This window comes from Babesia bigemina (genome assembly GCF_000981445.1).
Source record: "Babesia bigemina genome assembly Bbig001, chromosome : I".
Taxonomy (NCBI): Eukaryota; Apicomplexa; class Aconoidasida; order Piroplasmida; family Babesiidae; genus Babesia; species Babesia bigemina.
In genome coordinates, this window is record NC_027216.1 from 2,114,839 (window position 1) to 2,127,798 (window position 12,960).

General features: G+C 46.9%; 7 protein-coding genes across 7 annotated transcripts; 3 read left to right on the forward strand and 4 right to left on the reverse strand.

The window, feature by feature from the left end:
- Positions 1-138: 138 nt before the first annotated feature.
- BBBOND_0109510 (hypothetical protein) lies at positions 139-321 on the forward strand (the record flags this gene model as incomplete). Its single annotated transcript, XM_012911385.1, has 1 exon — positions 139-321. The coding sequence occupies one exon, from the start codon at positions 139-141 to the stop codon at positions 319-321; it is 183 nt and encodes a 60-aa protein (XP_012766839.1).
- Positions 322-1,883: 1,562 nt separating this feature from the next.
- On the reverse strand, positions 1,884-3,309 carry BBBOND_0109520 (transporter, putative; the record flags this gene model as incomplete). The annotated part of the gene is made up of 2 exons (XM_012911386.1): positions 1,884-2,951; positions 2,989-3,309. The coding sequence occupies 2 exons, from the start codon at positions 3,307-3,309 to the stop codon at positions 1,884-1,886; spliced, it is 1,389 nt and encodes a 462-aa protein (XP_012766840.1).
- A 527-nt stretch (positions 3,310-3,836) lies between these two features.
- On the reverse strand, positions 3,837-4,384 carry BBBOND_0109530 (hypothetical protein; the record flags this gene model as incomplete). The annotated part of the gene is given in 3 exon segments (XM_012911387.1): positions 3,837-4,004; positions 4,018-4,119; positions 4,337-4,384. 3 exon segments carry the CDS (start codon positions 4,382-4,384, stop codon positions 3,837-3,839), a joined length of 318 nt encoding a protein of 105 aa, XP_012766841.1.
- Positions 4,385-4,419: 35 nt separating this feature from the next.
- Positions 4,420-6,169, reverse strand: BBBOND_0109540 (MAJOR FACILITATOR SUPERFAMILY MEMBER protein, putative; the record flags this gene model as incomplete). The annotated part of the gene is made up of 2 exons (XM_012911388.1): positions 4,420-5,778; positions 5,816-6,169. The coding sequence occupies 2 exons, from the start codon at positions 6,167-6,169 to the stop codon at positions 4,420-4,422; spliced, it is 1,713 nt and encodes a 570-aa protein (XP_012766842.1).
- A 2,191-nt stretch (positions 6,170-8,360) lies between these two features.
- BBBOND_0109550 (hypothetical protein) lies at positions 8,361-8,852 on the forward strand (the record flags this gene model as incomplete). Its single annotated transcript, XM_012911389.1, has 1 exon — positions 8,361-8,852. The coding sequence occupies one exon, from the start codon at positions 8,361-8,363 to the stop codon at positions 8,850-8,852; it is 492 nt and encodes a 163-aa protein (XP_012766843.1).
- A 1,225-nt stretch (positions 8,853-10,077) lies between these two features.
- BBBOND_0109560 (hypothetical protein) lies at positions 10,078-10,329 on the reverse strand (the record flags this gene model as incomplete). Its single annotated transcript, XM_012911390.1, has 1 exon — positions 10,078-10,329. The coding sequence occupies one exon, from the start codon at positions 10,327-10,329 to the stop codon at positions 10,078-10,080; it is 252 nt and encodes an 83-aa protein (XP_012766844.1).
- A 1,177-nt stretch (positions 10,330-11,506) lies between these two features.
- Positions 11,507-12,305, forward strand: BBBOND_0109570 (hypothetical protein; the record flags this gene model as incomplete). The annotated part of the gene is made up of 3 exons (XM_012911391.1): positions 11,507-11,513; positions 11,580-11,668; positions 12,039-12,305. 3 exons carry the CDS (start codon positions 11,507-11,509, stop codon positions 12,303-12,305), a joined length of 363 nt encoding a protein of 120 aa, XP_012766845.1.
- Between the last annotated feature and the right edge of the window lie 655 nt (positions 12,306-12,960).

Below are 12,960 nucleotides of genomic sequence, written 5' to 3' on the forward strand. Positions count from 1 at the left end.
CGTGTCTCCGTGGACCGACTCAGTAAGAGAGCACGCAGCATTAACGAACTACCCTGAATCCAGTAATCGCACGTATAATGCGCAACGCATAACATAATCCATACAAAAGGGTATGGATTCAAGACACGTTAAATAGTGATGAGGAGCGTGAAACCGAGAGAAGACTACGACTCAGTAGAAGACCCTCAGGCCCAACCTGGATGGATGCCCGCATGGATGGCACCAGTGACGATCGGCAATGGACAGACTCGGAACCCGCAGCCGGTGCCAGCGCGAGGCGGCAGCCTTGGTAAACTGAACAGTAGCACAAGTCACCTGTAGCCACACAGCACACTGTAAGGTGAGAGAACATAATTTAAAGGGTAAACTTCACATTACTGTCTCACCATCTTAATTTACAAGTAATCACTAGTACGCAAATTACTCAGCATATCTTCATTATATACGTACTTTACAATTCATGCTAACAGAAAATGTATTATGTAAGCGCGACAGATTGAAATCGTCATTAAGTAGTGTCCTGCCGAACTGCGTTCAGAGGCTTTCATGAATCAGCCGTTTTCCCTCATCACACTCACAACTCGATGCTTTAATACGCGTTGATGCATTTTATAGGTAATATAGAGTAACCCATATTAAGCGAACATGTTTTCGGCTGTTATGTTGCAATTTCGTATGTGTTATCCGAGTACTTATGTCTAGATTGCCCATACTTGAATAGTACTCAATAATCCACTCACATGACGAACTCGTAATATGTGGAGTAGTTTTAGGCGGCTCTAATGGTTGAATTCGACGTATAATGCGTCTCACTTTCCAGTTGAAGCGAAGAGTGCGGTTCTTTGTTTCAGCTGGATAGATACTACGGTGGCCAGTGAGATCATCGTAATCAGCGCGGCCAAACATGACCAAGCCGCGATAACATTGAAAATATAGTCGCGCCTGCTGACATGAAGAGTCGTCTCGTGTATTATGCGCCCCGAATGTAAACCTCCAAGACAAGCTAGCATGTTTCCGTAAGCTTGCTGTAACACTGAAATGGCATCTAATGAATCGGCGATCGGAAGGTGGCTTGACCGCGCCATATTACGGACCAGCTCGCCTGCAATGGTGCTTGACTTGGATTCGATTGTTGAATTATCACCGCTGATATCGCGTTTGGTTCGTTTAACGTGTGCCTCATACGCATTAAGCAGCTTCTGATAGGTGGACCGACGCATGCTGGCGTATTATCGATGGTTACATTTGATTCCGTGCAGGATATATGATTCATAAAGTGGAAGGCATGTTGCGATTATTGTACGCAACGGTGAACCGCTTTACAATAATCAGTGTTAGCGGATAACTATACTCTCAGGAAACATATTTCAATCAGTGTATGTTACTACCAGCAATTAACTACCTTAAAAAGAACAGAATACGACCGATACATCTCAATATTCACATGAGATGCGCCTGCATCGCACGACTACAAAATGTCGCTCGTGGCCAGGCAGGATGGTACCTAACAGTATGTAATCCAACTCATTCGGTAACTAGACCTCGTCCAACCAACAAGTAATAAGAGGTAATGCATTTCATGCCACATCACCACAATGCAGTTAGTCGGCCGCCATAGTGAATTAAAGTTAAACCATGAAATTAATCGTGTATGTGATCAAATGTTAACCTCATATGGCTAAAACTTTTGGGACCATCAACTGCACGAGGGCAGCTTGTATGTATGCCCAACTACGAGTCAGGGCGCTCAAAAATCTACGCACTGAAAATTTTTATTTCATAAACCGTTGGGGTAACGCAATTGCGTAACGCACCAGCTGTAGATACTGCATCTGAGCAATAATTTTGAAAATTGCTATAAAACATCATAATGTAATCCACCTTCAAGGCGTATCCGATGTCTCCGAAACCAACGATTCATCTGCTCTCTCGTTTGCCTTAGCATCGTGTGGGTAGGTGAAAAAGAAGGCGGCGTAGCACAGGGCGTTTGCTATGGTACCGGTAAGCAGAATGTACATAATGGACTTGCGCAACGCATCTCCATTGTTGACCCTCGTCTCCCTGAGCATGGTTGCTATCGGTTCGGTTGACGGCTTGTAGCCAAAGGCCTTCTCCGCTAAGAAACCGCAGAGAGGAAGGAAGAAAATGGTGCTCAGGACACCGGCGATACAACGGATCAACCCAGTGGCAGAGGCCTGGTACTTCTTCTGCACCACCGACGCCAATATGGGCCTATCAATGCTGCTCACGGTCATTAGGCTTGCACCCAGTGTCATAAGCTCAACGATGTGGTACCACGATACATCACCATCAGGCGCAGGTCCCATGAACAACGCAATGCATGCAACCAGGCGAATGACCATAATCACATTGGCTGCGTGAAGCCTGCCGTAATCGTTGCTTTTCTTGTGGCACCAATCGACAATAAATCCGCCGAATCCTCCTCCAATGCAGCCACCGATCAGCGTGAGCCCGCACGTGATACCGGCTTTCATGTCCGTGACGCCCGAGTACTGCAGGAACAGAATGATGTAAGCGAAGGCGCAGAACGGCGCGTCCGAAATGAACACGACGAGCAGCAGCAACTTGCAGGTAGCGGTCTGAAAGATGGCACGCAATGTATCCTTGATGGAACTTCGCTCCTCCATCGAGACAGGGCAATCTTGGCCGTTCACGGGCTTCAAGAAAAACACAGTGATTGCCGACATAGTTAACCACACCAAACCTAATCCCAGGTAGCACGGACGCCAGCCTGGGTAGCCCATGATCTTGAAACCCGCCACGTATGTGACGAGCACTGCGGAGATGAGACGACCCAGACATGCCACACAATGCAATAGACCAAAAGCAGCTGCATGGCTCTTCTCATCGGTAGATAGCGTGATGAGCTTCTGAGTAGTCGGAGGGGTGCATCCCATGGCGCAGCCGTGGATGACACGCAATGCCAGAATCTGAGCACAGATGAGCAACAGACAACGCAAAACTCACCACACCGAAATTCGACACGCAACCCATAAGCATGGTCGAGATTCCTGACAGTGCCATAGCCGTGCCCAGAACATAGCCAATTCTGTACGCGTCGACCAGATACCCCCAAATAGGGCAGCAGGCCACCAACGCGACTGTCTCCACCGTAGCCATTATGGCTAACGAGGACGGTGAGAGCCCCAGCGTGATCTCGAACGCTCTCATACATACTGACAGCATTTGCAGGTCGTATCCGTCCATAAACGACAGGGCATGATATAGAATCTTGCCTACGATCCCATAGCTGACCAGCTTGGTCTCACTAGTTATTTCCTTGACCATTGTGTTTTATAATTTAAATAATTTAAAATATTAAAAGCGAATTTATATCGCTGGTATAATGTTAACTAGTGACCGCAGTGTAGACAGCACCAGTGTGCAATGTCGTTCCGGCTAGTGCGAAGCACAACAAACCATTATGTTGGCTATGGTACAGAACTATAAAAACGAATTATCTTAATGGAGACCATATTTATAACTCATATAACTTATGCACAGGGAAAATTCGTTCGTAACCAGGTGTGTAAAATGCAATGCTGCTTAAGTGAAATAGGATGCGAACATCCCTTAAGCTTTTTATTCGGAACAAATGGCAGTCTAGTGCAACAACAAGCCATTTGCTTGGATTAAAAAAGCGTTGTCACATTAATGCGAAGCAACGCTCCACTTGCATAAACCTGTCTGATTTGTGCATTGTCAGACAATACACAGCCATAACTGTAGATTTGTGACATTATATATACACGTCTAGAAACATGCAAATACATTATATATTTGAAACAACAGTTTAAGGTGTGTAGAATGAGCCTTTAGAAGCTCTGCTTGAGCACCTCGATGAGCGCTTGTGACAGGTGGGCGTGTAGCGACGGGCGGTCCAGGACGGACTTGATGAACGCGACCGACTCCCGCTTCGTCGACTCCGCGCTCAGGAACTGCGCAGTCACGGACTTGCACTGAATAGTGATGATACGGCTGTTCTGGGCGACGTACCAGGTTCAGCGCCTCCGCATGCACGTTGGCGTTCGACAAGACACGCTCGCACAGCAGACGCTCGATGGCAGTTGCCGAATTTGGTGAAGCGTAAATGATCAACTGTACGTCAACTTATTTGTATGCAGCAAAGGTGGCTGCGGCTTCTCGACTTCGTTTTGTAAACTTTAGAATGGAGCTTGATTTCCTTCAATCTAACTATACACACTTCTTCCACAACCCATTAATGCTTTGGTGAGTGTATCTGGCCTAAAATATTAGTTTTCAACTAACACTTCAAAATCCAACCATATACGGGGATACGAAAATCGAAACCTACTTTGTCATCTGCATGTTTAAGATTGTCAAACAGTGATAGCATACACATGGTGTCATGCTCGATGACAGATAGTATACGACTCTTCACCCAGAAGTGCGCTGCTCACGCATTCTCTGGGTTATTTCGTCCTCTCGTCTTTGATTTTCCTCTCGCCTTCTCCTTTCCTCTTCATCTGACATCAACCCTTCAGATTCATCGCTCCTAGGTGTTCCTAAGTGCGCATCTTTCTGCACCGGCTCTTCTTCCTCTTCCTCTGGTTGCACTTCTATTTCCACTTTCCCACCTTTGCTTGTTGGCATTTCGATTGCCACCTCGCTTGGTTTTTCTTCAACTGCCACCTCTTCTTTTTTCCTCTTCATTTCTCGCTGCTTTTCTGCTACAGCTTTATGCCATACTTTATTTTTTTCTTCAATTATCGGCCTTTCCTTTTTATATGTAAAAATCAATGCAATATAGCACGCTATGTTGAGCAGTGATCCTATAACGATCATGTACATGGTCGACTTCCTCAGGGCCTCGGTGTTGTTCTCTTTGAGATCTGCGTCCATGTCATCAATTGTCTGTGTTGACGGGGCGTAACCAAGCAGCTTCTCCGACACGTACGCGAAGATCTCCACAAAACTGACGCTAATTGAAATACCCGATATGCATTGGATTAGGGCGGATGCGCTGGCCTGGTACTTGTCTTCAATTGCTTTCCTCATAATAGGTCTATCCACGCCGCCAACAGTAACCAAGGTCACCCCAAGAATCGCAAACTCTACGTAATGATACCACATCAAGCGCCCATCTGGAGCAGGCGACACGAAGAACAACACGCAAACGATTAGTCGCACGCCCATCACGACGATACCGGCAATCATCTCGCCATAATCCGTGTGCAAGCTTGCAATTTTTTCGAGAACTATTCCTCCAGCTGCAGTCCCTGCTGCGCCGCCAATCGTTGTGACCAATATCGCGATTCCCACATTCTTGTCAGACACTCCCAAGTACTCCAGATAAGTGATCATGTACGGCAGACTGCACATAGGGGCCTCCGCAATCAGCATCGTAAATATGGACAGAAAGGCAGTTCCACTCGTAAAAACAGCCTGAAACGCTCCGGACAATTGGGTGACAAAGTAGTTCACGGAGTCATACGGAGAGACCACCTCCTCCTTAGCTTGCAGTCCATATATAATCGCGATGCCAACCGAAATCCACATGTAACCCAACACGATGTACGAGATACGCCAGCCAACAAAACCCAACAGAACATTCTGAGCAGCCTCCGTGGTTATGGCGGCGCACAGCATACGGCCAATGCAATTCAACGCGTGAAGACGGGTGAACGTGCTGTTGCTGCTCTCATCACCCTCATCTTCTTCATCCGCAACAATCTTTTGTTGAACTGGGTAGATACAACCAAACGCCGCGCCGTGTAAGAAGCGCAAAAAGAGGATCTGCAGGACCATGATGAGTGCAACACTTCCAACCTACCGACGAGTACTTGGACGTGGAACTTAGCAGAATGGAGGCGATGCCCATGAATAACAACCCCGCAGACATCACCAGGTTAGTCTCAAACGCGTCTGCTAGCAGCCCCCAAACTAGTGAGAAACACAGGCGTGACATGATAGACACGGTCATCAACATTGTCTGCTGCTGCTTGTTGAAGCCTAAACTGGACTCGAAGGTCCTAACACACAAGTACAACACCTGTTGCTCGTATCCTTCGGTGAAAGACACCAGGTGGTACAAAACCTCACCAAAGGCGCCATAGTCTGGACGTATTTTTTTCGGTGTCTCAGATTCTTTAGCTGCTTCCGAAGCTGAATCTACTGCGTCAGCCATTGTCACGAATTCACCTTTGTGATGCTCACAAGCGTATCACGTTGGTCACATGGTCAAAATGAGTATTTTATTCACTGCGATGAATGCGTATGAAGTCCTAGTACGCAAAGCACGTCTAATCACGAAGTCAAACATTACAAGGGCGATACTCAAATGGCGATCTACCAATCCTATAGCCTTTATACAATGGTATAACCATACAACAACCAGACGTTTCTCTATAACGGGACCCGGTGCCTCAAAGGAGGAAGCGCAAGTGCGGCACCAACCGCAAGTTGCCGGAACCAATAGGCGAGCTAAGACATCCAAATGACAGTTAATTAATAGAAGTTTCCAATGTTCGGAACAGTGTCAAGACGGAGGGGTGTTTGGGCGCCCCTGGGTATTAAGCTGTCTGCGAGTGTGTGCCACGCTCAGCAGTCGGAAGAAGTAGACACGGAGCTTGAGATCTACACATCAGAACCGGTAGCTGATAGCCACTCTTATTATTTGAATGACCTTACGTGGGACTGGTTGATTAGGATAAGTCACTGGTGAGGGCTAACGGAGCAGAACCCGGCGGGCAGCACTCGCATGTATCACTGAGAATTTTATCTATGAAGCAATTGCGATGCATTATATAACTTAAAGACGATGTGCACGTAGAGCAAATCAGAAACAGATGGTCTGTGCAATGTAATCACGCCTTTTCTAAAGCTCAGACGCGGGAGCATCACCGAACCATTTCGTTTATGAGCACATGAAGTCTGCAAGGCTACAGTAACCACGCAGCAGTAGTAAACCAGTTCGTTGTAAAACAATGAATGTGCCCATGAAAAATAGACAAAAGGTATTGGCGGCTAACGCTGTCACCAATGATTACACCCGAAATGAGCCTGTCGAACGCTCCAAGCTGATTTGCATCATCTTCCAGAATGTGTGTCAATGAATATAACACTTCTGAGACAGAAGCATAGAACCTACAGCTGCTAGTACTTCCCAGTCTATTTAATGGGTATGTCATACTCCCGATGTCTGTATAATGTTTCTCACATTTACTGAATGAAACCGCATAAGCATTACATGATGTACAAAATATATTTGAACAACGCTACCCGGGTTTTCCCAACTGATTAGCGGAGTCTTAGCCCCCAGTCAGGGGACAGCGCAGTAATGCGCGCTTATGATGCCAAAATGGGTCCAATATGTTGTTACATAATGCATTCAGCCGTAAAACAAATGCTTCTACCAAAAATATGATACATATAATGATGCTTGGGCGATTGCAAAATACAAACATGTGAGAACGAGGTGCCCATTTGGATAGATGTATGGCCCGAGTTGTTAATGCTGGTTCGCAACAAGTCTGCGTGACTTCCATGCGTTGTTGAACATTTATACGCGCGGTATTAGTCTAATGCATCGGGTCATATAGAGATTGCCTTTAAATCGTCCATGAACTGTTGTCGCGGTGAATTCCTCATCCACGCTAAGGTGAAAACGTTAAAAATACCATACCTTGGGAGTCCATATTCTTCCACCTCACCATGTATAGGACCAGATAATAACAATTCTACAACTTTGTGCCTGCTTCGAAGCCAAAGTTTGATTTACCAATCAGCTGCGTCGTTTTTCATGAATTAGAGTTCATACTCAAACCATGCTGTCACGTCAATATAACTGCTGATCAGTAATGAAATAGCACTAGGTGACGCCGATATTGCTTCTCGGTTGTAAGGTTGGCGGGAGTCGAAGAACACGGTGACCCATTGGAGAACAACTGACAAGAGGTGAATGGGGGCGGCTTCAACCTATGGAGATGAACGATGATGGCAGATATAAATACGCAAATCAAAAAGTGGAGACACCATATATTATTAACAGTCAGTCATTTAGAAAACATTCACAATCACAGTTAAACCAGCCTCATTTTCATTTAGGTCATCCAGAATAACTGCCATATTGTTTAATTTCTAACCGTCGTTGTCATTTGCGCAGTTGGCAACATATTTACACGTCAGACAGCACCACGGACTAAAATCAGAAATTTTCGCACCGCATTTCCGGTTTTCACAACATTGACAGACATATTCTCCACATAAGCAACATAGCCGTATGTGACAATAAATCGTCTAGTTGGTGATATATGCCGTTGTGAGATTAATTTCCAAGTTACCTTACGCAGCAGTGAAAGTCCTGATTGAAAGGCTTTATGATCGCCGACACCCTTACTGAGACATCTCTCTACTCGGCAAGCGTAATCTACAAATTGCAGCATATTAATTCTAAAGATGCCTTCTCCAATTTCAACTTCAAATATGAATACCGTAAACTTCATTACTCCCCCGACCCCGCCTGCCTCCTCTGCCAGCTGCGTGACTACGTGTACGCCTGCCACCACCAGTTGGAGTTCCTGAAGGCGCAGTGTAATCGGTATGAATCTCATGGTGGTTGGCAAGATTGTAACTATGGCAGTGATCCTAAGACATCATCCCCCCTCCAGTCCTTCCTGACTGACGGCTGGGACTCCATCTTCAAGACGCACCCCTTCGACCCGTGCAACCTGTGCCTCAAGAGCCGGGTCAGGATGGGATTCAGGACGGAGGATTTGCCTAAAACATCGCAACAGGGCAGTGTCATTTCCACCATCCTCACTCCCAGCTCCGGCGGTGAGGGCCATGATGCGCTGCTCGACACAAAATAGTAATTATAGCTATAAGCGGTAATATGGTGCTTTGTGGTACAGTATTGATTAAATGTATTAGGGCGTGGTCCTAAGTGTCATGGTGTACAAGAAAATTATGAAGCAGCAATAACAGCATCGCAAGACCACTGGTTATACAACAGGCTTTATGTGACCATATTCACAACAACCGTGTTAATGATTGGATCAAATAATCACATTAAAACCGGATGTGACATGGCACCAGTGAGACTATGTGGACTGGGTGAGACTATGAGATCAGTGGAGTGAAGGCTTGGAACCACGGAACCCGTCCCGTATTTGGCCGAATATCTCTCCGAGGCTTACGTTATATATCCGACCCATGATGTAAAGGACCAAGATAACGAGGGCTGGGAATACGATGATGCCGATGGCAATACTACCGGCTACACATATAGTGCACATTCCATTTTTGCAACTAGGATCGCTGCAAAGCTTTACCATCTTCAATTTGCTCTCACTTGTCTATCAACTCTGCACAGCAATTGACAACCTACCACAACCCTAGTACCTCCTCAGCCAACTGACGATATACAATGCCTATACTCCCACCCCTACCACGCCATCCACCTTGTGCTGGGGCAAGAATCATCCCACATTTTGCAACGCTAAGACACGTGAATATCTATTATCACCACATGTGGCGAGGCGCATGTTAATAATCAAGTAACATGCCCATCTTGACATTACTGGCGTATCCCCTCTAGACGTACAAGCGGAAACCGATCCATTGCAACGTGCTGGCAAAGATTCATAATCTCAATTATCAGCACAGATGCGATGTCATATACCAACCCCCACTCCATGCCGGAGCAGTTAAGAATTCATGATTGCCATACATAATTCACGGAGCGGTGTTTCAACTTGAAAGTGCCGTTACACCATGTCGATACACTCTTGATAGCACCTCCGCGTCAATCCGTCCAGCAGCTTGCATTGCCTCCGGGGCAGGGGTGCCTTCTAACTGGTGAGGGGTGACCTGCATGTTGATTCTCCCCAGCTTGCTCCAGCTGCTCCCTCCATCGGACAACGGCGTGGCCGTAGCCTTTGCATCCGGAATGCTCTTATGGAGTCTCAATCTGTTTCGTACGGGCACCGTTTAATCTGTATTGCGGGCTACTAGTACGCCTGTCCGCAAGTCCATAGCTTGTCCCATCCCCTCCGCGTCGCTACCGGTCTCCGACTCCATGACTTAGTCCACCTGCTACACGGACCTCTTTCCGTAGTATGTCGTGGTGAGCCTCTCCCCCTGGGCTAATGCGGGGATCGTTCCCTGGCCTTGACTGTGGGGTGGCCCTGTTGTCCGGCCTCTCCGCTTTCTTTCCACACTTAGGGCCATGTCCACTCCTTCGGTGCGTCTGCAGAAACTCGTTATTTCGACACATATTGAAATTGCGTTTACCTTGTTGCTCTGGGTCGTATTAGACATTGAATCTAAACTTGCCGATTTATCCATCCACCCGAGGTCACCTGCTCCGTGCCCAAAGGAATGTGACAGATAGGAACATGACATTGCTTGTGTCTAGTATTCTCTGGTTATGTGTTTCGAGTCACCGTATATGGTACCTGATACGTCGAGGAGAATGTCACTCCGTACTGACACCGAGTTGATTGTTGCAGCAAAGAGGAACGTGGCGCAACAGCAAAATCATGAGGCGCCATCCCCAGCTTTGTACGCTGTGATTAGGTGAGACGTTGCGCCACTTCAACTGATGGTTGTACCTGTTGTTGAACTAGTCAATGAGAATTGATGAGTGGCTAAGGCCGACCAATGTACCCAATATACATGACACGAAGCGATTGGGTGAGTTGATGAAATGTGGCATAAATACACCGGTACCAGTCTAATGTATCTGAGCTATGAGTTCTTGGGCGTCTTATCATGATCTTCTTCGAAATCCGCGGCAATGGTTTGGCGCAGTCCACACCTCACTCAGCCGAAGCCGTCATTCACTTCACTAAGGCACATAGATCCCAAACGTAGGAATAAGGTGGAGATGCGCGTTGACATATCATCATTCACTACAGCAATGTTGATGCGGCGCTAGCTCATTGATCACGGAGGACCCAAGCAAGGCAGTGCGTAACAAGGTGGATTGTGAAGCTGGGTGGCTGGTCGGTCACCCACGTTGGTATCTTTCAACTACCGTGCTAGGTGAATCCGAGACCTACGTGTTAGCTGATTTGATGGCACGAGATAACGATTGGATCCGTGGATAGGCGACGGCTTAGGCACTGATAGGCTAGATGGCCAGTGAACAGCTGAGTGACGTGATATGGATGCCAACGGCGTAAACAATAAACATAATAACAACGCTTTGTGGTTCAGCCATGAACTGCTCCGCAAGCAAACGTGATGGCATTCATAAGCGGCTGCGCCAAATTTGTACCGTCCTTGATGGACGGAGTTGGCTGATCGACTGGCACCGGTCAACCCGCATGCCACGGCAAAAATGGTATCAACATGCGTTAATGAAGTAGTATTGCGTCGTGATTTAACTGGCGGCGCGCTGAATGGCGGTCGTACGGTTGGTCGTGGACCGCCGATGGGAGATGCCTTGGTGGCACAACTCTTCGCGGCTTGACGCACGCGTTTCACGCTAGTGCAGGTTGATGAAAAGTAAGAGGGAAAGATGCGAGGTAAGTGTAGATGTGGAAATGATTGTGACTTGCTTGCTTGTATGTGCTGTCTCACCTGTTGTGAAGGATGCACAAGTGCAGACTGCATTAATTGTGTCATGGCGAATCAGTGGGGAAACAACAAATATCAATGTGCGCCTGAGACCTGTCGGGTCGTATGTAAGAGGAGGGACATCTGTAGTTGTAATTGTTGTAAACGTGAACGTCCACGCTCCGCCACCGCTGCTATGTCTTCCCCCGGCGCCGCATATTCTACCGGTCTAATTGCCCCCTTGATAGTATTCGTCGCCCTCATCATCCTCGTAATCTGCGTCATGATCTACTTCCGCGTCCGGCCGTTTCACAGGGTGCGGTATCTAATGCGCAGCTAATCACGGTTCGCATCGCGTTTAATGATTATGTCTAACGTATTATCGCACTGCATTATGGATTAACGACATAATGCCAATCTAGCATCGTATTATTTAATGTTCCATAATCTTGTATCGGCTAAAACTCGGCGGCACTTTCATGTATTATATGCAGACAATATCGGATGCACATTGGCAAATGCAACAAGATGACCTTTTATGCGTCCTTTCCGGACTTTTCTGCAGGCTCAATGTTCGTGCATATTTTGCCTTTTCATTCGGGACCCCCGCTCTTGTGCCTCTCAAACTCACTCAACCGGGGACTGCCGATCTCAGTCAACTTTTCACATTCCGTTTACAGTCCATTAAAGAGCTGAGTATTACTTTTGTCATATTTCTAACAGTACAGTCGTCACTAGCCTACTTTACAGCCAATTTGTAGAGGGTTTGCACAACTCCCTACAGCCCATCGATTGCGTGTTTAACTCCCTACAGCGAGGGTCTTCGGACATGCCTGGGCAATTTTGTGAGTAGCTTGCATAACTGAGTAACACGTCTCAGCTATTCGAACTGCACATCATGACGCAAGTGAGGGACTTTCACATGGCCGTTTGTGAGATCCGAAAATGTGACTAACAGAGGGGTGGATGATACCCATGGGAATCATTGTGACGTAACATCAAATAATACCGTATGAGGTGAGGTGTACTATTGTATGAATCGGCGATTTGAGCTGATGCTTTGTCGTGTGTTGCCGATCTTATTGTCGTACTTGCTTACAGGAACAAGATAACGGGTGTGGACGGGTTAGGCTCAGAGTGCATCAAGGGTACTGGAAGTTTTCAAATTAACTTACGCATACATTGCATATGACTCACGCCACAATGTGAATGGATTGACGCTAATACCTTGATGGGGGCTTTGACAGGTACACAGAGGCGCTATGTGGAGTGGATATGGGTGAGAACGTTACGGGGAAGAACAGGACCAACCGATCGACATTACGGATGCTTGGCGTACATTGCATGTATCAAAACATGTGAGCTGCCATCAAAGTGGTGCGCAAAAGAGCGGCTTCGAAGGAGCCACTGAGTACA